Here is a 22428-nt window from a genome sequence, read left to right on the forward strand (position 1 = left end):
AAGTGTTTTTGCGCTATTGATCCCTTATGTGTTGGAAAAATCCTATGAACATACACTAGGGATTATCTCTGGAGAAGGAAGTCTTGTGTAAGGAGGGTGACTATATTCAAATCAGACGTTACAGGGATTTATGATGAAAATGTGTCAGTCTGTATCACAGTGACTCATAAAATCCTACTTATGAAGCTCAACAATCACATTTTCTATATCAGTTGCACAGATTAAAGACAACATTACTGCTAAGGGACATAAGCACTTTCAAACATATATTGTTTCAACTCTGTAGTATTTTTATATATGTTTGAAATGACATAGTATTTGTCCATAACACTGTTGACAAAATAATTAAGCAAATGTTCGCTTTCATTACAGTATTTATCAAATGATTTAAGATTAAGCTTGGCAATTTGTTTGTTTGGAAACTTAAATATATACACTATGTAAACATCTAGGTCATTTAGTTGAAAAAAAATACTGATAATTGACATTTTGCTTTTGCCAAAAGCGTAGGGGAATCGTAGAATCTCTCATATGCTTTTTATCATCTTGACAGCCGTGGGCATGATGCAGTGTTCCATTGTTGTGCTGTGAAATCTGACTGTAGACTGGATATACCACAGGAGGGATAGCTGGGGCTTAGTGAAGATGTACGTAGATTGTAGATGTACTTATTTGTGGAAAAAGGGTCAAATGAAATATGCCCGCACACTCAATTAAAAAAGCAAAGATCAAGATCTGTGTCTCTTTGTATAACACAGGAGGTGTAGCTAGGGCTTAGTGACGTACCGTACACACTTTATGATCTTAGTCATTTGTGAGAAAAGGTCAAATGAAATCTGCCTGCACACTGTTTTAAATAGACATGCACATTTTATTATTATTTTTGAAAATCATCAAGATCTGTGCCGGGTAGCATGAATATGCTACTGCTTTCCTTTTTGAATTCCAGAATCATTTTGAAAAACAGCTTAGTGGTGTCTTTTTAGGTGCATTCCCTTCGGTTTACTTTTTGATCTGACAATGACTGTTTTTGGATTAAGATATCTGCAACTACTACAGCCCACACCATCTCTATCCATTGCCCAGTCCTCTGCCCACAAGTGAACACAGCAAGTCTATTTTAACTGGAAGTACAAAGTATTTGTGTAGGTGAGTCTTGTGATAAAACAGGACACAAGAGCCATGTGATAAAACAGCCCATGCAAAGGTACATAGGAAGACTTGTCATCTTCTGCACATTGTGACTGAAAAAGAAATAGAACACAGTACAGATGACACTGTAGCGGCCATGGATGATGTATTAGGAATTTTAAACACACAGGCTTCAGTGGACGAGTCTAATCAGCATTCACTGTAGAAGTCTAACCTGATACTCCAGACAAGTTTTCACATCAGTTGGCACTTGACTTCATGTCTGGATAACAGAAAAGAGCTTGTTAGGCTACATTTGCACAAGGATTTAGGGTGACAAAAAATATGTTCTTTCATCCCAGACTCAAACAATGGCAGTTCAAAAAATGTACTTCAGTGAAATACATGATTTTACACAGAGAGAAGTCTTTCAGACAGTAATTGTCTATCAATTGTGGGAAACTCCAGTGGCAGCTTCAACTGTGCCACCTTAAGCTCATATTGTCACGCATCTTCATGAGTCTTCATCTCCTCCCGCCTTGACTGTTGCAATGCCATCCTGCTTGGTCTTCCCAATAAGGCCTTGGACAGTCTACATGTCCAGAACTCTGTTGCCAGGATCCTCACAGACAATCGGCCCTGGAAGCACATCACCCCTGTGCTCAAACAGCTACACTGGCCCCATTAAATATTAAATCACCTTAAAAGTCCTCCTCCTCAATTTCAAATTTCTCTATGGTCTGGCACCTCACTACCTCACAGACCTCCTTCACCCCGATATTCCCTCAAGATCCCTGCGGTGCTCCGCCAAGGGCCAGCTGTCAATCCCTCGCACCAATGACCGAGCCTTCCATGTGGCTGCCCCATTCCTTTGTGACCTCAACACAGAATTTTTTGCAACATTCATAAAACTGCCACAGATGTTGGGTCCCAAGGGTCTGTGTTCACTTCACAGAATTCTGTGAGGTCAGGCTGCTACAAGACACCACTTTAGAAAAGTGTTATTCATTAACGTTCACGACAACCTGTGGGTGGATAGTGATTTAAAGGTTTTCCAATTCACCTTTTACCATTTCCCCTTAGCTTTTTTACATTAGAAATACAGTATATAAGCTTTCATCTACATACAGTACATGGAGGGTGAATTGTCTTTTGCCTGAACACATGAAGCTTTCAGCAATGCCTTTTCTGGAGCACAAGCCCCATATTGAACACTGTGGAATGTCTCTAGACCACCAGGAAGACAGGGAGATGGGGTATGCTGGCAGTGACGATGTGTGGATGAACAACAGAGGAGAGGATGGGAGAAGGGACTATGAATACGGAGAGGCAAGAGGGGCTAAGAGAGAGAGAGAGAGGAGGAGGAAAGGAGAGAGAGAGAGACATGAAATGAGGGGAGAGAAAGGGAAAAGGTTGGTGGAATATGGAAAATACAGTCAGGGTGGGGGAATAAAATGCATAGAAGTAAACAGCAGGCAGCCATGCTACTGGGGGCCTGTCACACCTTCAAAGCCAAACAGTCAGCACAAGCACAAAACAACACAAATGCTCTCTAGTCAGCTCAGGCCTACTGAACCAAAACTACCAGACGATTCTAACCAGGGGCTGGCAAAATCTCCTCTCAAAAAAGGCTTTGCATTTATCCCAGGGTCAACTAAAATGGTAACTCTAAGACACCCCCTCCACCATCACCAAGTACACGTATACCACATGTTTCCAAGGTGTCAACAGTTCACATATCAAAAACAGCATTTCAGGAAATGTCACCAAAATACGGAACATTCGGTACAGTATGTATACTGTAGGTGTCATTGCATAATAAAAAGGAACCACAGAACCACCCTCATCCATGTATGAAGTGGCATTAAGCAGGGCATTTAACCTGCCAGTGCTCCTAGAAATGTCCTAGACTGTACCCTTAAAAAAACGAAGTCATTTTGGATGGAAGCAAAATGGTCTGATATGGAGGTCTGACGCCCAAATGAAAGGAATGATTGACACCTTCATACACCTGCTATTTATGTCACAAATTCCAGCCAATGACAGTCTTTGGTTCCTGCTTGACAAAGTCTGCACTCCGGCTTCACCTGCCTCCTCTACTCTCCTCCTCTCTCCTCCATTTCACTAATAGCACTGCGCTGCTCACCTCATATCTCCTCTATAGGGGGTCTTGACCAATATCATTTGCATGCAAATCTCCATTACGAGCCCACTTCAAGTCCCCACTCATGGCATGACAGCAGGCTAACAAGCCTAAGATGCATCCTTTACTGGCCCTGCACTACACTACAAGCATCACTACTATATGGATGAATTAGTGGAGGGAGAATGTGATGAAGATGCTGATGAGATATGGATGCCATGAGTGCTGTGCCGTCTCAAGAGCTTTTCATTTTTTTGCCATATGACACAAGAGATACTTAAAGCATAACAACTAGCTTCCTAGCCTGTGGCTCTGATCAAATTGAGCCTAAATAAAACAATAATGTCACATTGTACCAGATAACTGCAAATAAGGTTGCTGAGCTTCAGTCTTTTATACATATCCCAGATCACACAAAGTAGTTTCCCTGCCTGTGGCTCTGAAGGACAACATAAATGAGGCTCAATATAGCCAATGCCAAAGAGTGTCAGATAGCTGCTAACAAGGTTGTTGAGGGATAATGTGAATAAAGATGCGCTCCCCAGTTGGCTCACCCCAACAATATAGCACTAAAATATGCAAAACCTGCCTAACCCTGCCCTACTCAGATACATAAATACAGTACTCTACTTATCCCTGCCCTACACAGATTCAGAAATACAGCACTCTGGATATCCCTGTCCAAACAGACACGTAAATACAGTACTCTACTAGTTCATGCTCAAACAGATAAAGTACATGAAATACTGCTGCCTGACCCAATTAAAAATACTCCGCCTGTGCCTATCCAAGCAGACATATACACATAAAGTGCCTGCCCAAACAAACATACAGTACATACTAACATACATAAAACCTCTATCTAAAACATACATAAAGATGCATGCATAAATACTCTGTCTATCCCTTCTAAAACAGACATGCCCCAGGAAAGCCGCATTTCAGTGTGTTTCCAAGTCCTGGCCTACCACTCAGGCCAGAGACATTAGATAATGCCACTGCTCACTTAGTGACAGTGCTTTGGTCTGAACCAAAATGAAAAATTTATATAAAACATTTTTTCTATCTTTCTTTCTCTTTCCCTCTCCCTTTCTTTCACTCTATATCTCTGGGCAATGTACTGTAACCCCCTTCTCTGGTGTGTGTGTGTGTGTGTGTGTGTGTGTGTGTGTGTGTGTGTGTGTGTGTGTGTGTGTGTGTGTGTGTGTGTGTGTGTGTGTGTGTGTGTGTGTGTGTGTGTGTGTGTGTGTGTGTGTGTGTGTGTGTGCGTGCGTGTGCGTGTGAACATCACGTGACTGTGTGTGCGTGTGTGAAGGAGTGTGTAACCATATAAATATAGCCAGGCCACATGTGCACTCACCCACTTTCATAAGAGCATTTCAGGGTTTCAGGGTACCAGAACTCTTTAACGAATGGATTCTGGACGTAACGAAGACAATGTGGGAATCAACCGTCATGGTGGGGTCATAAAATACTATTAGTGGGAGGGCTTACAGTTTATTTTAAAAAACCATGCAGTTCAATTCAGGGTGAATAGCTGTAGTTAGATTCAGTAGACTGCATGTGTGGCGATGGCAGTACTGTGAGCCTAAGGTATATTCTATTTTGCCATTCCAAGATATGTAACTGCAGACCTTCCCCCGTTTTATCAGGTATTTTTGCTCCTTTGGCAGCTGTAACTGGCAGATGTGTTGCTTGTCTTTCCTGTCTCAATAGAAAGGTGTGGAAGTTAGCAGCAGAATATCAAGAGGAGGAGGGTACTCGGAGGAGAGGGAGGAGGAGGAGGAGGAGGAGGAGGAGGGTACTAGGAGGAGAGGGGAGGGGTGGTCCACTGTGTCCATGCCAATGTGGATGCCAGCAGCAGAGAGAGAGAGAGAGAGAGAGAGAGAGAGAGAGAGAGAGAGAGAGAGAGAGAGAGAGAGAGAGAGAATGTTTTTTTAGCAGGTGTGCTACTCCATTCCAATTGGCACAAGTGGGACAGCGAGTTCCAGCGAACTCCATTGAGCTCTGGCAGCACAATGAGAGCCACAGGTGGCTGATGGTGAATATGAAAAATGAGACGCTTTTTGGCAGAGCAAGCGGAGCTGAGGTCATGAGAACAGAACGAATGTAGCAAACATCTCCCCAGACAACCAGGTTTGGCTACGCAGTGCCAGAAACACCAAAGGGATGAAAGAAGCTGTGCTGTCGCGCATTTTGAAATAACCTTTTTGCATTTGCATCACAAAAGACGGTGTGATGTGGTGTTGCTTGACCGATCTACTGATTCTAAGTTCAACAAAACAAAAATAGCTGTCTTGTAAAGCTTTCGTCGTTATTTTGGGAAGGGAAGGATATGGAACATGTTTATATTGTTTAACACACTTTGCCCCTGGCAGGGTATTAAGCTAAGATGTACTTCCTCAAAAAAAATCTCTATGGATGGCACAGTCACGGCTTTCAAATGAGCTGTTTGTCATTTTCTGAATATATATCACAGGCAGTGCCGAGGGGAAGGGAAGGAAATACGCCACTTATTGCACAATTTGGAATGTAATTTGCTAACCATAAGCAATGCACAACATATCAGTCTTGCAAACAACGTCTGGATCAAGTATGGACAGCAAATTGAATAAAGGACAGAAATTTAATCAATTTAATTTCAAGCTACACTAACGAACATTAAATGTAAAACCAGGGTGTTTTGCATTTTCCATGTCTGAGATTACTGTTTTTCAACTAATGTGGTGGTCCCCTTCAACTACTTGAGTGTTCCACAAAAGCTCCTCTTGTCAAACAATTAGAAGTAAATTTCCTCTTAAATGGCTTCATAGATATTATAGCATTGTATAGTGTTCCATAAAGAATATTTTGAAACATGAAAAGAATGAAACAAAAGGACTTCCTCCTTCCTCCTTCTGGTGACAGGAAATGTATAACAAGAGCCATACAGAATAAGGTCTCTCTGTACAACACGACCATGCAGAGGTTAAAGAAACAAGTTCTTCAAACAACTTCTTTGGCACACAGGATATGTCACACAAACACACACACACACACACACACACACACACACACACACACACACACACACACACACACACACACACACACACACACACACACACACACACACACACACACACACACACACACACACACACACAAACTTTCTTTTAACGAGTGTTCATTTGTAACTCCATCTCAGTTCTTTCTTCTTTCTGATTTTCAATTGCCACAATCTGTCATTGCGACACCCTAATCCCTTCCCTCTGATTGAGACTGCTCAGTGCAATAGCTCTCCAAGTAAAGAAATGAAGAAGTGGAGAAATATAGGGTGCAGTTTCTTAGAATTTCATCCATTTTTATGTGGGGCACAACAAACGGCCTTGACTTCAAAGCAGTAGTCTGAATTGATCATTCTTCAAATGGATTCAATAAATGTGTTTTCTCAGTAACAAGAGCAGTGATTTCAGCCAATTATGGCTCTGTGTTTGCTGTAGATTGTTGTTGTGACGAGTGCTCTGGTGTTAAGCCAGTGTGTTAGAAGACACAACCTCAGGACATCAGAGTCTATTCATTTGTGCGTGTCTTTGTGCGTGTGTGTGTGTGTGTGTGTGTGTGTGTGTGTGTGTGTGTGTGTGTGTGTGTGTGTGTGTGTGTGTGTGTGTGTGTGTGTGTGTGTGTGTGTGTGTGTGTGTGCGCGCGCATAAGCATGTGTGCTAATCGGCTACAGGGAATTGTATGAATGGCTGAATAAATGTCAATAAAAAAGAATCAAAGCCATTGTGACAAACATCACGCTTTTGACAAATAAAAAGTAGTGATCCTTTCAAGATCATGTTAAGGAACTGTATATTAATCCTTGCTTTTCTGATGCCATGCACAAACAATGCAGCTCAATCCTGTGAGGAATAGTAAGTGTCTGAAGTGATAAACAAAATCTACCTGTTGCACACTTGATTTAAAAAAAACAATCAGACAATATAACAATAAGAATTGCATCTGTGCTGCGCCAGCTTTTTACTTATTTTTTTTTAATAGAATGCATTTGGATGTATTTATTGTGTTGTGTTCACACTGCTAAATGTGCTGTGTGTTTAGGCAAAGTGGTGAGTGTGTGCTTTGCAGTGTGTGTGTTGACTATTTAGTCAAAGCACACACTGTCTACGTGTAATCCATTGACCACACACTGGCTTCAATAGCACATCGCCTTGCTCAGCATTCGCCTCTGTCTTGGGTTCAATCGAGGACAAGCCTCAGGCTTTGAAATTGAAATTATTTGTGTGTGTGCGTGCGTGCGTGTACGTGCGTGCGTGTGCACATGCTTTGCACGTGTCTGGGCACATGTTGTGACAGCATCTCTCCTTGGGTCTTTCCCCATTCAAAGTCTGGTCACACCAGCAAGTGTGTGTGGTGCCAGTGAGTGTATGTACTAAGTGTGTGTATGTACTAAGTGTGTGTGTGTGTGTGTGTGTGTGTGTGTGTGTGTGTGTGTGTGTGTGTGTGTGTGTGTGTGTGTGTGTGTGTGTGTGTGTGTGTGTGTGTGTGTGTGTGTGTGTGTGTGTGTGTGTGCCATGTACGGTGTACCACTGTGAGTGTGGTGCCAGCGGGTGTAGACCCTGGCGGCCATATTGATAATGAGGCAGCTTGTGTTGTCCTAAACCATCTGGAGCAGATGAGGGGAACGGCGACGGGTCTGCCCAGCGCAATTAACCACAACCCCTCCTCTCGGACCACACGCACACCAGCGTGTGTGTGTGTGTGTGTGTGTGTGTGTGTGTGTGTGTGTGTGTGTGTGTGTGTGTGTGTGTGTGTGTGTGTGTGTGTGTGTGTGTGTGTGTGTGTGTGTGTGTGTTTGTGTCTGTGTGTGTGTGTGTGTGTGTGTGCGCGTGCGTGCATGTGTGTGCATGCGTGCGTTTGTGCGTGTGTAGACTGCATGTGTGGACAACCCAGCGCAGTTAACCACAGCCACTGCTCTCGGACCACAAGCACAGCAGTGTGTGTGTGTGTGTGTGTGTGTGTGTGTGTGTGTGTGTGTGTGTGTGTGTGTGTGTGTGTGTGTGTGTGTGTGTGTGTGTGTGTGTGTGTGTGTGTGTGTGTGTGTATGTGTGTGTGTGTGGACTGCATTGCAGAGCAACACAGTGCAATTAACCAGCCTGTCCTATCGGTCACCATTGCTATTATACAACACAGGAATACAGGAAATGTGCTGGAGGGGGAGGCAGGTAGAGAGCATTGTGGGGAACTGTGGGGGAGTTGGTGGGTGCAAATGGGAGAGGGCAGCAACCACACTGAAGTCTATTCCATTGTCACAACTAAACTGTTGTTTCAGATTCTCTCCAAGTAAACTGGACGCTCTCTCGTTCTCTCTCTTTCTGGCCACCTATCTTTCTCTTCTTGTTTCTTTCTTCTTCTTCTTCTTCCAAGAAATAAATAAGTTGAGAAAAAAACTGTTCAGTCAGACCAACAAAAGTTGAGTAGAAACCCCAAAAGAGTTTGTCTTATTCTCATAGCCAATCACACGAAGGCACCAGGTGGAGACACATGAAGCACCAGTCATGTGATGAAGAAACAGCTGGCCAGTGATTGGCCTTGCGACTGTGTGTGCAACTATGCGTGTGAGTGTGTGCATAAGTGCGTGCACGTGTGTGTGTACTAGCTGTGGCAATCCATTCAGATGCCACTCACACATTTCAAATCTTTTGGGCCCTCAGACAGCACTCAACACAAAGTCTCCAGGTTCTTCTTTATCATGGTTTGCCTTAGGGTAGCCAACGGCCATGTTTTTAAGGGCCTCTGTCAGTCACTTCTGTTTGAGAAAGTTGGGTATGAGGAAGGATGCATCCAAAAGAAAAGGGGAAAAAGTCTGATGCGATATTGCGGTTATTGTGGTTACTGTACTAGCACATCTTTTCTTTTTATCCCCCCTTGTCTCTTACACGGATACACTTTTTATATCATAGATTTTGGACTTTTCTGCATATATTGTGGCAGGGTAGTGAAGAGTGTGGAAAAAGGGAGGAAGAGAGTGACGGGGTACCCAGGCTGTAGTTCAATAATAGCAAAAAGTCCTCAACACCAAGCTCCTGTTTCATAACATAAGAAAAACTGGAGCTTGATGTTGGGACTTTATTTTTTGCGGTTATTTGACTTTGCTAGTGCAGCACCCATTTTTGAGATGGATGTGCATATTTCTTTGATAAACCCAGGCTGTAGTTCAACCTGCATTCTCAAGGAAAATGTACCCGTACAGTGGGTGGAATGGGCGCTATACTACTCAGTACAGCACAGCAGCCCCGCTCATTTAGTTTGGATTGTGACACATGGCCTTGTCAGTGAAATATATGACAATGTTATTGGGGGTAATGATGCTTCTGTAATGATGTAATGAAATGCTCAGAGCAGCATGTGAACACTGAAGACATGACCGTGGATCTGGAAGGCTGCCTGTAGCCTGTAGCCTGTAGCCTGTAGCCTGTAGCCTGATCATCTCAATTCTTTAAACACACACACAAATCTCCATGTCCATGGAACCATGGCCGAGTTCCCATTACTTGAAATCATTACCAAATCTTATGTCTTTTGTATGCATGCACAGTATGTGTGATGCGTGTGTGTGTGTGTGTGTGTGTGTGTGTGTGTGTGTGTGTGTGTGTGTGTGTGTGTGTGTGTGTGTGTGTGTGTGTGTGTGTGTGCGCGTGTGTGCGCATGCTCGTGTGTGTGTGTGTGTGCGTGCATCCGTGCGTCCGTCCGTCCGTCCGTGCGTGCGTGCGTGCGTGTGTCCGTGCGTTAGTGTGTGTTTTAAAGGAAGGACCTCTTGTTCTCTTGCAAACTCAATTTAAGATGTACTGTAAGGCAAAGGTAACCTTTGAGCTCCAAAAAAGGAAGGAAAAAGCAGAGGCACTCTGAGATTTGAGAAAAATATAAAAAAGTCTTTAATTTAACATGCCAATTTCAGTTTAAAAGCACATGGGCCAACCTTTGAGCTATTTGACCTTGTCTCTCTGGGTGAACTCATTACTGGTCTTATATCTGGGGTTAATTGCTTGTCATGTTTTGCATGACTCTTGCTGCCTTCAATTAATACATTCTGCATTTACAAATTTCGTTAATACAAACCAGCCTCTGTCTTGCTAAACTGGCTGGTATTTTGAGCATTGACAGTATTTGCACAAAAAAGTACAAAAAAGTAAAATCTAGACATAGTTTGGCTTTATACCACTTAAAATCACCCTTAAAATAATCATAATGTAAAAATGTAATGAATATGTATTTCAATAATGACTACATGCACTGTAATACCTTATGTCTTCTCATTAGATTGGGATGGGGTTGGATCTGTCTCAATATAATAGCACTGAGGAAGCGTTGCAAAATTGTGCTAAATGGAGAATTGATATATTCAGAATTGACACAATCTGCCCACAGCACAGATGTACCACATACAAACTCACCCCATGATATATTCTTCTCATATCTCTCAGTTGGAAATGCACCCTTTACATGGGCTAGTCCGTACAGCAAAATTCTGAATATCGTGCTATTTTGCATTGCGATACTAACATTTGCGGGAGGATTTACACAATTTGCACAGTAATGGGATGAAAGCCCAACATGCTGATGTGGAACAACTGTGCACAGCGTACTCCCATGGTGTTAAGTCAGGAAAACATTTGACTAATGCGCTCTAATACATAATCTATTCTCTGCCGATCACAACACTGATGTGCTCACCACCCCCGTGAACACAAAATACACACACACTAAACCCCCCCACACAAACACTACACCCCCCCACACTAACACACACAAACACACAAACACACACACACACACACACACACACACACACACACACACACACACACACACACACACACACACACACACACACACACACACACACACACGCAAAAGTGCTACCAAAATATTTTTTGTAATACGCTTGTCTTGGTTTATTAGCATCACACTGAAATCTGTGTGGCGCTAAACAGTCTGGAAAGCGATCTAATTTGTTCATAAGGGATACAATCTAAATACAAATGGGGCGGCAATACCCTCATGAAGTGAGAGCAGTAAACAACATGTCAGACTCAATGGGTGGGCGAGGGGACAGGAAGAGGACTAGACATCCATGTCATGACAGTTGATGCCTCGTTTCATCCTCTCGTCTCTCTCCCCAGCTGCTCAAGTCAGCTGATGAATGAGGGTCACGGACAATAAGGGCTGCAGTAAATGAAGAAGAGAGATCATGACCAAACCCACTCACCCACACACCTCACTTGTCTATTGGCAGTAAGTTTTGACAGTGTGGCCACTATCTCAAGACAAGCAAAAGCAAATGTCGGTAGTTAAAGCTGGCATCTGACAGACAATCATCAAGTGAATGGAGAAGTTAATATTTGCATTCACTGTTTTCCTGCATGTTTTGCGTATGGAGCTATGGTGGCTAGATATGTAGAGTACATCGTTTGAGGTGCTCTTTCTTCGCTGCTTACTAGCCAGCTAGCAACTGTTGTCACTGTTGGAGGCCTTTATTAAGCATGTGCTAATAGCAGGGCTTGAGTTGTAAGGGTATGGGGAGGGATGCCATCCCCCTCAATGAAAATGGTCAAAAATCATCCCCCTCTAAAGCAGGCATCCCGTCTTCACATATTGTGTTACAATTGCACATTTAACAACTACAATTTCAAAGATTTCCCCCAGAACCCCCAATAATCAGAATACATCTCTCACCATCCTCCATGCTTTGATTTTACAACTTGACCACTGACTAATAGGAAGCATTAGCTAACAGTATTATTTACCTGGTGCCCATGTTTAGTGAATGGGATGGTGACCCTGCAACTAGTGAACTGATAAAACCTTACAGTCAATTTTTGAAGCAGATTTTACAGTTGTAGTTTCTTTTTCTGAAAACTCGTTTCCTATCTTCCCTTCCCTTGGATTTGTGGCAGCGTTTTAATTGTCCTTTCCTAAACTTGTCTCTCTTGTCACGTTTCTGGGTAAACTGTGTAATAGGACACACATGGAGGCTGTGTGACAGTGACGAGCCGCTTCACAGAAGAGGTTAATTGTTCAGATGTGGTCTAACGCACTAATGCCGCGCTATTGAACATGTGTTCAATCAATCAAGAGTCGGCATAGCCATTCACGGAACCTCTGCTTTAATTGTTGCTCGGCGACACTCTCAACATTCCAAACTGTCACTATAGAGAGGAGGCTTCCCATTACACTCGTTACATCTCTTGACACGCACGCACGCACGCACGCACACATGCCCACACGCACGCACGCACGCACGCACGCACACACACAGCTTTGGAAACTAAGCATTCAGGCAGCTTTAAAATAATTAAAAGGACTGACTCAAGGAAGCTGTCAAGTGAATGCCACAGAGTGCATTGTGTGCTTTACTCGTCAGTAAGTGTGAAGTGTAATGAGCTCAAAATGTTTTGCAGAGGAGCACTGAGCGTCTCCTTACAGTGTTGTGGTGCGAGTGCAATATCCTCAGACATAAAAAGAGGCTGAGAGAGAGAGAGAGAGAGAGAGAGAGAGAGAGAGAGAGAGAGAGAGAGAGAGAGAGAGAGAGAGAGAGAGAGAGAGAGAGATGTACTCCAGAGTACATACTGTCCTTCTCGTGACTTATGACTAATTATGTCTCCGTAAGCAAAGTCAATAAAAAAGTCATGCTAGCTACATAGGGGCTGACAATTCAATGTAGATAAAGTTGTGTTATTACCCGCTGTGCTCACATCTTTCAGTTAAGTTCAAAAGATTAAAAACCTTCATTTCAAAGATTACTGAGTGGCCTCCACCAAAGGACCTGTGTGCATTCAAGAAAGTCACTGATGTAGGAATGTAACATCGAAACGTATTAGTTCACAGCGTCAAATAAATGGATTTTAATGGAGGAGAAGCAGGATAGCAAGAACGGCTTTCATTTGAAACATTCACAATATTTAGGAATTAAATTTCCTAAGCTCAATCTCACGTTTATTTACCTTGACTACAATTTCAACACATGTACAATTTAGAGATTTTTGTTCTACAAATTCTCCTTATATCTTATAACTTCTCAAATCAAGGTAGCGTTCCACATGCTCTCCCATCTTAGCAACATACCATATTTGCCTTTCAGAGGTGTCACAAGTAAACGTTAAAGTAAAAAAAGAGACACTGTCTCCTTCCAACACAGGTAACTTATCCTAGTATTTTGAAGGAGGAAACCAACACCAGAGGTTTCGAGGTGCAGGTAGTGGGTGCAAGATCAAGTTTGTAGAAGAAGATACCGCACACTCTTGTCCATCGTGTTGCAATTTATTAACAAAACAACGTTTTGGCTCGTATGGCCTTTCTCAAGTTCTCAAAAACTTGAGAAAGGCCATACGGGCCGAAACGTTGTTTTGTTAATAAATTGCGGCACGATGGAGTGTGCGGTATCTTCTTCTACAAAACTTATCCTAGTAAACAGTAGACCTGTGTACTTGTCTTACGATCAGCTGAGTCTACCTCATTAAGTACAAAGGAGTAAATGGTGTAACAGCTACGTAATATCATGTGCTAGTGTTGCTGCGCCACAGATTTACGTTTACTTTTACTTTTGACACTCAATACTAGTTCCCAACTGTGGGTAGACTGCAATATAGAGGAATGTTTGGTCTGCAAACTTGTTGAAGGCAAATGCTGACACAGGGATTAAGTCAATGAAAGGGTAATGGCCTGGGGAGACGAACAGGATCAATGGCTGTAAAAGCTGAGACATTAATGAGAGCCGGGGGGTCTGGCCTTGAACATAGACATGCCATATGGAATTACAGGAAGCACAGCAAAATAAGAAACCCAAACACACCCAAACAGCACTGGCAGCGTCTACTGACATGGAGACAATATAAACTCACAGCCACCCACAAGCCACATTTGCAGAGCTACTGATCTTAATACACATTATTGCTGCTTATTATATGGTTGTGACGTCATCTGTCGAATGCTCCATTCATTTCAACGGGGCTCCCCAACGTTCGGACGTCTGTTATTTTTCGATAACGGACGGGTTGGTCTATAACAGACCGCTGTCAATGGCAACAAGACTTTTCACTGCTAAAGCGACTTTTCAATAAGACTCTAATCAGCTGCTGTGATAGACAGCACCCGTTGTCCTGGCTATCGCTGTCAATGGCAACAAGACGTTCACTGCTAAAGTCACTGGCTTGTATACAAGTCAGTGGCTAAAGCGAATATTTCATATCACTCCGCAGGGGGTCCGGTCTTTTGTCACTCTAATCAGCTGCTGTGATAGACAACACCTGTTGTCCTGGCTAGCCTACCTAGCTGTTGCCTAGCGGCACTGTTTTGTTTTGCGCAGCAACAATCTTAACATTAAATAGGTCTAAAGAAATGTCCCCGCATGTGTGAATCATTTAAGTATATCCATATAATAAGCGGGTTAACTTTCGGCGAGTCGGTCGCTTTGTGGAATAGCAGCACTTCAGAGAGAACAAGACCCCTCCGCTCCGCGTCGGGGTCTAAAGATTCTCTCTGTCGTGCTGCTATTCCACGGTAGCGACCTTCTCGCCGAACGTTAACCCTTACATAACACATTGCACGCACGCGCGCACACACGCACGCATGCACACACGCACACGCACACATGACATTGAGCAGTAGCTTCCCATCCTCCCCCTGCTCATCTCATTAATACAGCTGGCCACAACTGAGCTTCTAGAGCTCCAATGTTTAGAGTAATACAATAGAGTGAGATATTGACCACTGTGGGTAAAGCCAATGTATAACATGAAGCCAATTTTGCAGCTCATTACCCTCACAAGTAGCATCCTGTGGTGACCCTGCACACAAACACTCACGGACACACGCATGCATGCACGCACGCACACACACAAGCACACACACACATACGTGTCCTTACCAGGTGTGTTGAGTAGTCGTGAGGAGCGGCATGCGTAGGCCAGGTGTTGTTCGCAGTACTCTGAGGCTCCGATGACGGCTGACACCTGCTCCATAGAGGCACTGTAGTTCAACTGCAGCACCGTACGCCGCTCACGACTCGAACCCGTCACCGACATCTGGGCCGGCAGGTTGTTCGGCATCGTCGTCCACACCATGTCCTCTGTTGGGGTGTCAAAATCAAAACAAACTAAAGGTTGGTTGGGGTTGGGTTAGCCAAGCTACTTTGGGGTCAAGTCGAGACATTTGGTACACAGAAGCTGATAGTAATTAACCCATTTGAGCCTGAGGCACCTTTAAAAAACGCCTGCTCAATAACTAAGCCTTTTTTGGGAAAAGATTAGCCTGGTGACGCCATCCATGTACGCCATCGGTTCTCTCAGCAACCAATCAGCTAATCAGCAAACAGTTGAGAGTGGTGTCGTAGAACTCACCTGCGTGCTCCATTACTGATTGGTTAAGGTAACTATATTCACACTTTCGTTTTGTTATTTGTATGCTTTNAAAGTGAAAAGTGAAAGCCCATTGGGAAACTCCAACTCCCATTGTCATTGTGACACAGCACTCCACAGCACACAAGTGAACACTGCACACTGCACACAACGAAATTGCATTTATGCCTCACCCGTGCAAGGGGGCAGCCCTCAGTGGCGCCCCATGGGGAGCAGTGCGGTGGGACGGTACCATGCTCATGGTACCTCAGTCATGGAGGAGGATGGGGGGAGAGCACTGGTTGATTACTCCCCCCACCAACCTGGCGGGTCGGGAGTCGAACCGGCAACCTCTGGGATGCAAGTCTGACGCCCTAACCGCTCACCCATGACTGCCCGACGCTATAACGTGAAACAGGCATGCTAATAAAGCACAATATGGGTTTCATTTGAGTTTGGAACTTCAATTAATTTAAATGATAGAGTAAGATCAGACCATCTCCCATCGTCCACGGAGACGGATTCCTCATGGCTTTTGCCAGACTGATTGACGGAGTCAACAGTCGGCTATTCGCCCAGGCTAGGAAAAGATGCCCTCAGCCTAAAAAAACTTAATATCACAGCCTGAAGCACATACAAACATGAAATGAGTTAATCTTGCAATGTTCATTCAGCTCTAACACACCTAAAACCTCAGATCTTATGAGCCTGAATGCTGCGTAAATGGCAGGCGCCTGAGTTAATGCTGCATATAGGCAGCATCCAGCATCAATGGGTTAATTGACATAAGGAAAGAGCAACATGTCAAACTGTGTTGATTAGGGGTGGTACGGTTCACAAAATTCACGGTTCGGTTCTTATCACGGTGTCAAGGTCACGGTTTTCGGTTCTCTACGGTTCTTTTTTTTTAGTTCATGATAAATGATGCACTGGGAATATTAAACAATATTTATATAACTGCAGTTATAAAATGATGTATAGGCTTATAATAGGCTTATTGTATAGGCTCATAATGTGAAAATGGTGTGATTTTAATTGTGTCATCCTCTGATTGCTCTTATACGCAAATGTTTTAATCAGAGAGACTGGATAAGATACTCCTAGAATGTCTGTTTTACATATTTTTCTGGGCAGTACATGAATTGCGGTTTGCGACGGATGGCACGGTTCGGTTCGGTATGTGTGTGAATTGTACGGTTTCGGTTTTCGGTGCGGTTTGTGCCATCCCTAGTGTTGATGCACTTGAAGGTGCTAGGTGCTCGCTGCTGATTATCTTGATTCACACCTTCTTCGTGTCTCAAAAACAAGACAAAACAAACTCAACACAAACAACAACATGGATTATTTTTTTTCCACTGTAGGTGGCACCATGAAATACTGACAGCATGCAGCATGTTATTGCGTGGGAAAATCACAATACTTGGATGAAAATGTTGGACTGTTTCCAACATACACCCACATAGGTGAGGACTGAGGTGAACTACTGCAAAAATGACTGCACGTCTGTTATCTATTACTTCCCTCATGTTCTATTCTTACTGCAACAACATGTTCTCGGTTTACCTGAGTTGGTTTTCTATTCTATTCTATTCTATTCTATTCTATTCTATTCTTTTCTTTTCTATTCTTTTCTTTTCTATTCTTTTCTTTTCTATTCTATTCTACAAAGCTGCCTTAACAGGCTTGATGCAGATTGCAGTAATTGAAAACAGACTCCAAACCGGGTTACTGTATGTCCAATGAACCATTTTGACTGTGTCAAAAAATATTTATTAGCACTTCTGAGATTGCTTCTATCCCCTCTGACTGTTTATCTGCATTACATAAACAGCCATAATAAATGCTCCCCGGCCCAGAATGTCACGCTTGGCTCTTGGTGCCGCCTTGGTGCTTTGCTTCTCTGTGGCCGGCTCCAAGTGTAATTTGTAGCAGCCGCCCACTGGACTGCAGCCATCTGCTCCTGTCTGATTATGGGCTTTAAGTCACTCTGCTTGGGCCTGGTCTGGCCTGGTCTGGGGGATTTGGTGGGCCACACTGGAGGCAGGGGTGTCTGTCTGAGGGGGATGACACCGTACACAGTTTATGTGGTCAGAGGCTCCCCAATGTGCCGTGAAATAACCCACTATTTTCACTTCTGGTCCCGTGGGGAATGAGTGTCTATGTCTATGTTTGTGTGTGTGTGTGTGTGTGTGTGTGTGTGTGTGTGTGTGTGTGTGTGTGTGTGTGTGTGTGTGTGTGTGTGTGTGTGTGTGTGTGTGTGTGTGTGTGTGTGTGTGTGTGCTTTGTTTATTCCACTGGAGCTGGCTATTGGTTCCACAACATTATGATGTGATGTCTTGTGAGGGTGGCAGGGTGCCCAGTGTGTGAGTCTTCAGCAAGTCTAGCACTGAGAGGGGGATTTTCTGTGATTCTGTATGGATGATTTCACATTAGTATGCCGGAAACCGGAAGCCTACACTTTTACTGTTTTCAGGCTGACCAGAAAAGTGCTGGTGCCCGTTCCTGGACTAGTTACGTCTGGAACTAAAGTAATTACCTGCACACCTTGCTCGAGTTCATACTGGGCTCTGAACTTTTTGGTATGCTACCAATTGTTACCTGGGTGAACCTGATGATGTGCACATTGTTGTCATGGTTTGCAGAGAAAGTACTTTTCGGTTTGCATTGCGAAACAACATTCCGTTTCCCGAGCGCTCAGAATGGCGGCGTGAACATGCCGGCCGTGTTAAGATTAGATGCAGGAACGGCCACTGGAACGGTTCTCTGTCGGACCTGAACGTGCCTTTTGTGGGAGCCTGGGGGGTATACCAAGAAGCTGGTTCAGTAGTAAACCAGGTTATGTTAACCTTGAGGTAGAGTTAACATGGCCTGACGTCCTCATTTCTTAACTAAATGATCCCTGCAGGTATATCTATTAGCAGTTACCACTTCCTGTAGATTAACTAAGCCTGGCTTGTCACTTAACCATGTTCTTAGTATACCCCCCTGGTGAGGTCTGTTGAAGTGGGTCTGCCAAATAAATTAGGATTTTGACAACCAGTAATCAATAATGGAACAAAGTACCAGTTGCTACAGGAGTAGGGTCATGTTGCTCAGCCTCTGAGGAGCTTTTAGCTGTTGTTTTCCAAGTGTTTCTCTTCATAACAAAACTTGCTTACTCTGCTTGCTTACTTTGTTAATTTCTGGTTACATTACTTAGATGACTCTTTTATGCAAAGCGACTTACAGTTGTTTTTAAGGACAGGGTATTGGTTACAGTCCCTGGGGCAGTGTGGGGTTAGGTGCTTGCTCAAGGGCACCTCAGCCATACGGTGAGAGAGGGAGTAGAAGGGTTGGATTTGAAGCTGCAAATCCCATCTCCTTAACGACTAGACCACGACTGCTACATGAAAGGGACTTGAACCCTTGACCATCAGATCAAAGGTCTGATAGCTCTACCGACTAAGATATCCAGACTTCACTGAGCTATCCAAGGTGTGGTTTGTTTACCATACAACACTGCTTTGGCTTGGCAGCAGTGTACCTATAGATTAGTAATACATGGTATACTGTTGTATACGGTAATTCAATGCAACATTGCTTCATATCCACTGCAGTTTACCTGTCATGTTGCAGATGACCTTGAATGGACCAAGTGGTCCACTGCCGTCCGGGTCGATCCAGTAGGCCTCTGACGTCTTGCCGAGGTGCTTGTAGGCCTCGCAGGACCGCTCATACACCGCTGGAAAAGAAGAGAACCAACAAAGAAGGTGACACAAACAGGTATAGCAGCGCAAAAGTATATCTTGATACCCTGCCGAACACAACAAGAAAAATATACAGAATGCTTCACAGCTCCATGAACGGTGGAGGCACCTTTCTTATCAGAGATTCTGCTGCTATTTTTTGTTCTCAACTGACTGGAAGAGTCTTGCATTTTGTCAAAGGGCTAGTGATAAAAGGTAAACAAATTCTGGCTTGAGGAGAGGGTGTTTAGAAAGGACATTGTGGTCTATGGAATTTTACAGAAGTTAAGATGAATCAGATGAGACTTTTGTCCCGTTTTACTGCCTTTATAACAAATTGATTTTGAAATTGAACCACCCCTCGCGGTTCTGCCAATATTGCACCGCATGCACGCATCTTCATACCTTGTGTCACGTGCTCTACCGTGCGCAAAATTGACATCAAATGTGCATGCCAATGCGGAACCTGCAGCAAGCATGTTCCAGGCTTAATTTTAATTTTCTGATGAAATCTATAATTTCGTAAGACATGGTGAAAACTCAAGTCCCCCTGTGGAGCTACCAGCTGTCTTTCTCTTCAGAGAGTTTGAGGAAGGTTTTGATCCATACAGCACAGCACAGCACAGCACAGCACGACATGGAACAACATGACACAGCACAGCACAGTACTGACCGGCACAGCATGGCACATCACGACATGGAATGGCACAGCATAGCACAGTACAGTACGGCACGGTGCCTCATGGAATGGCACAACACTGCACAGCACAGCACAGCACAATACAGCTCAATATGGAACGGCACAGCACAGCACAGCCTGGCACAGCAGAGAACAACATGGCACAGCACAGCACAGCACAGCACAGCACAGCACAGCACAGCACAGCACAGCACAGCACAGCACAGCACAGCACAGCACAGCACAGCACAGCACAGCACAGGACGACATGAAATGGCGAAGCACAGCACAAACATGCATTCACATGAGTATGGTCAAACACATGTGCGGCACACGGCCACTAAAATACACAGCGACACAGACATTCCCACACACAAGCACGCATACACACCCACACCCACCCAAAACACACACATGCATGCAAACACACTTACAGGTGTGACATGTGGCTCCAATGTATCCAGTCCCATCACACGAACAGCTGAAGCTATCCCAGGTCTGTGTACACCGGCCCCCATGCTCACAGTGGTTGGGCATACACCTGGCAGAAGAAACGCGCGCGCACACACATGCATACACAAAAACTCATTTTGATTAACCTGGTAATGAGTAAAGGTTTCCACTTCTCTTCTCACTGGTATACCATATCTGAATAAAGACATGCCTCTCTGTTAGATTCTGTCATGTTCATGAAAAATAAAGAACACATGTGACAGTCTGCAGACGATCACTCTTGTTTATCAGACGTGGAGGTCTGCCTGAGTCTCCTCTCCATCATTGGAAATGTAGTGAAAAGATGCACATTGTCAGAAAAATGGCACCGGCGGTCATAATGTTTAATCAAAACCTCTCACTGCTGATATCTAGTTATTGTTTGTGGAGGATTTAGTCAAGTGGTGACAGGCTCGCTTTTTATCTCACAAGCATTGACAATAATCTCACACACATGGATACACATAAAAAATAATGGTATCGCTTTGTTTTTTCATGATGAAATAACACTGTCACACCTCCACTTACTTTTGTGACTACTGACAAAAATCTGAAAGCCACAAGGGGAAATAGATGTTCACAGAAGAGCCGTTGCTCTGCTCTCAAACTTCAAAGCGTGACAGGTACAAAAATACCAGAGGAGATGAAGAGATGAGAGACACCGTAATTCCCACAAAGAGATGAGCAGAATAAAATGAGGAGATTTCACACCGTGTAGATTCCTGCAATATACCCATTGTGTTGGCATTCTGTGGATTCTTCATTAAAGCCAGCGTGTTAATGCAATTAGTGACGCCATGGGTACCGTGCTATCAGCTATCTTCAAAAGGTGTGATAAATTAGCCAAAGGATCAAAAAATACAATCTTGGGGGAGGAGAGGGGAGGAAGGGAGGGCTTGTTCTGTCAATGTTATCTGCTGCTGCGGAGGAATAAAAGGGTATTTCCTGGACCACCATTACAGTAGTTCACATTTAATGTCTAATTAATTACTACACTATCTCCTGGGTCGAAATAATAATTTGCAAGTCCATCCCTCTTGGTGGTGATGGTCATTAAGAACCCTGTCTCAGTCGAAACACACAAGGGTATGCACACATACGCACGCACGCACGCACGCACGCACGCGCACACACACGCACGCACACACACACAAATACACACACGAATGCACGCACATACACACATACAAACACAGTCCTGCTGGAGCATTACTAGCTCAGTGGATACCAAAGGAGTCTTATCGTGTTGACTTTCCCCTCACCTCCCTCTTCTGATGCTGAGGTGGCTGTGATGGCATTCCATCTTCCTCTAATGCTTCACACTAATTGCTCTAGTGGGTTTCAGCTCACAGTTCATCTGAGTGTGTGTGTGTGTGTGTGTGTGTGTGTGTGTGTGTGTGTGTGTGTGTGTGTGTGTGTGTGTGTGTGTGTGTGTGTGTGTGTGTGTGTGTGTGTGTGTGTGTGTGTGTGTGTGTGTGTGTGTGTGTACACACCGGCTACTCAGATTCGATTCCAACCTGAGGTGCTTTCCCATGCATGCTACCCCTCTCTCTAAAAAGAACACTACAGCTATCAAACTTCATTCTGCTGAAATGATAGGATGTGTGTGTGTGTGTGTGTGTGTGGGGGGGGGGGGGGGGGGGGGGGGGGGGGGGGGGGGGGGGGGGGGGGGGGGGGGGGGGGGGAGGGGGGGGGTAACATGACAGCCTCCAAAGTGTAGCTAACTACTCTCTAGTTTTCACATCCGAAGCCTGTGGTAGGCACTACCTCCTTACCACTAGCTACCAACCGGTGCCCTGACCAGTAGCTTCAATATGGAAAGCCACTAGCACAAATTGGACTTCCCTATTTTTTGCCTTCTACATAGGAAGGCAGTGGGGA

The 22428-nt window shown here is 44.2% G+C and overlaps 1 protein-coding gene across 1 annotated transcript in view; it reads right to left on the reverse strand.

The window, feature by feature from the left end:
- LOC134455315 (contactin-associated protein-like 2) overlaps positions 1-22428 on the reverse strand; it is a 183021-nt gene that overhangs the window by 99475 nt on the left and 61118 nt on the right. Inside the window, exons 9-11 of the mRNA XM_063206336.1 lie at positions 20490-20596; positions 19253-19372; positions 15183-15383 (exon numbers count right to left, since the gene is read on the reverse strand). Of these exons, the coding sequence (XP_063062406.1) occupies positions 15183-15383; positions 19253-19372; positions 20490-20596 (428 nt within the window). The remainder of the gene's footprint in view (positions 1-15182; positions 15384-19252; positions 19373-20489; positions 20597-22428) is intronic.

The sequence above is a fragment of the Engraulis encrasicolus genome, chromosome 9 (assembly GCF_034702125.1).
Source record: "Engraulis encrasicolus isolate BLACKSEA-1 chromosome 9, IST_EnEncr_1.0, whole genome shotgun sequence".
Classification (NCBI taxonomy): Eukaryota; Metazoa; Chordata; class Actinopteri; order Clupeiformes; family Engraulidae; genus Engraulis; species Engraulis encrasicolus.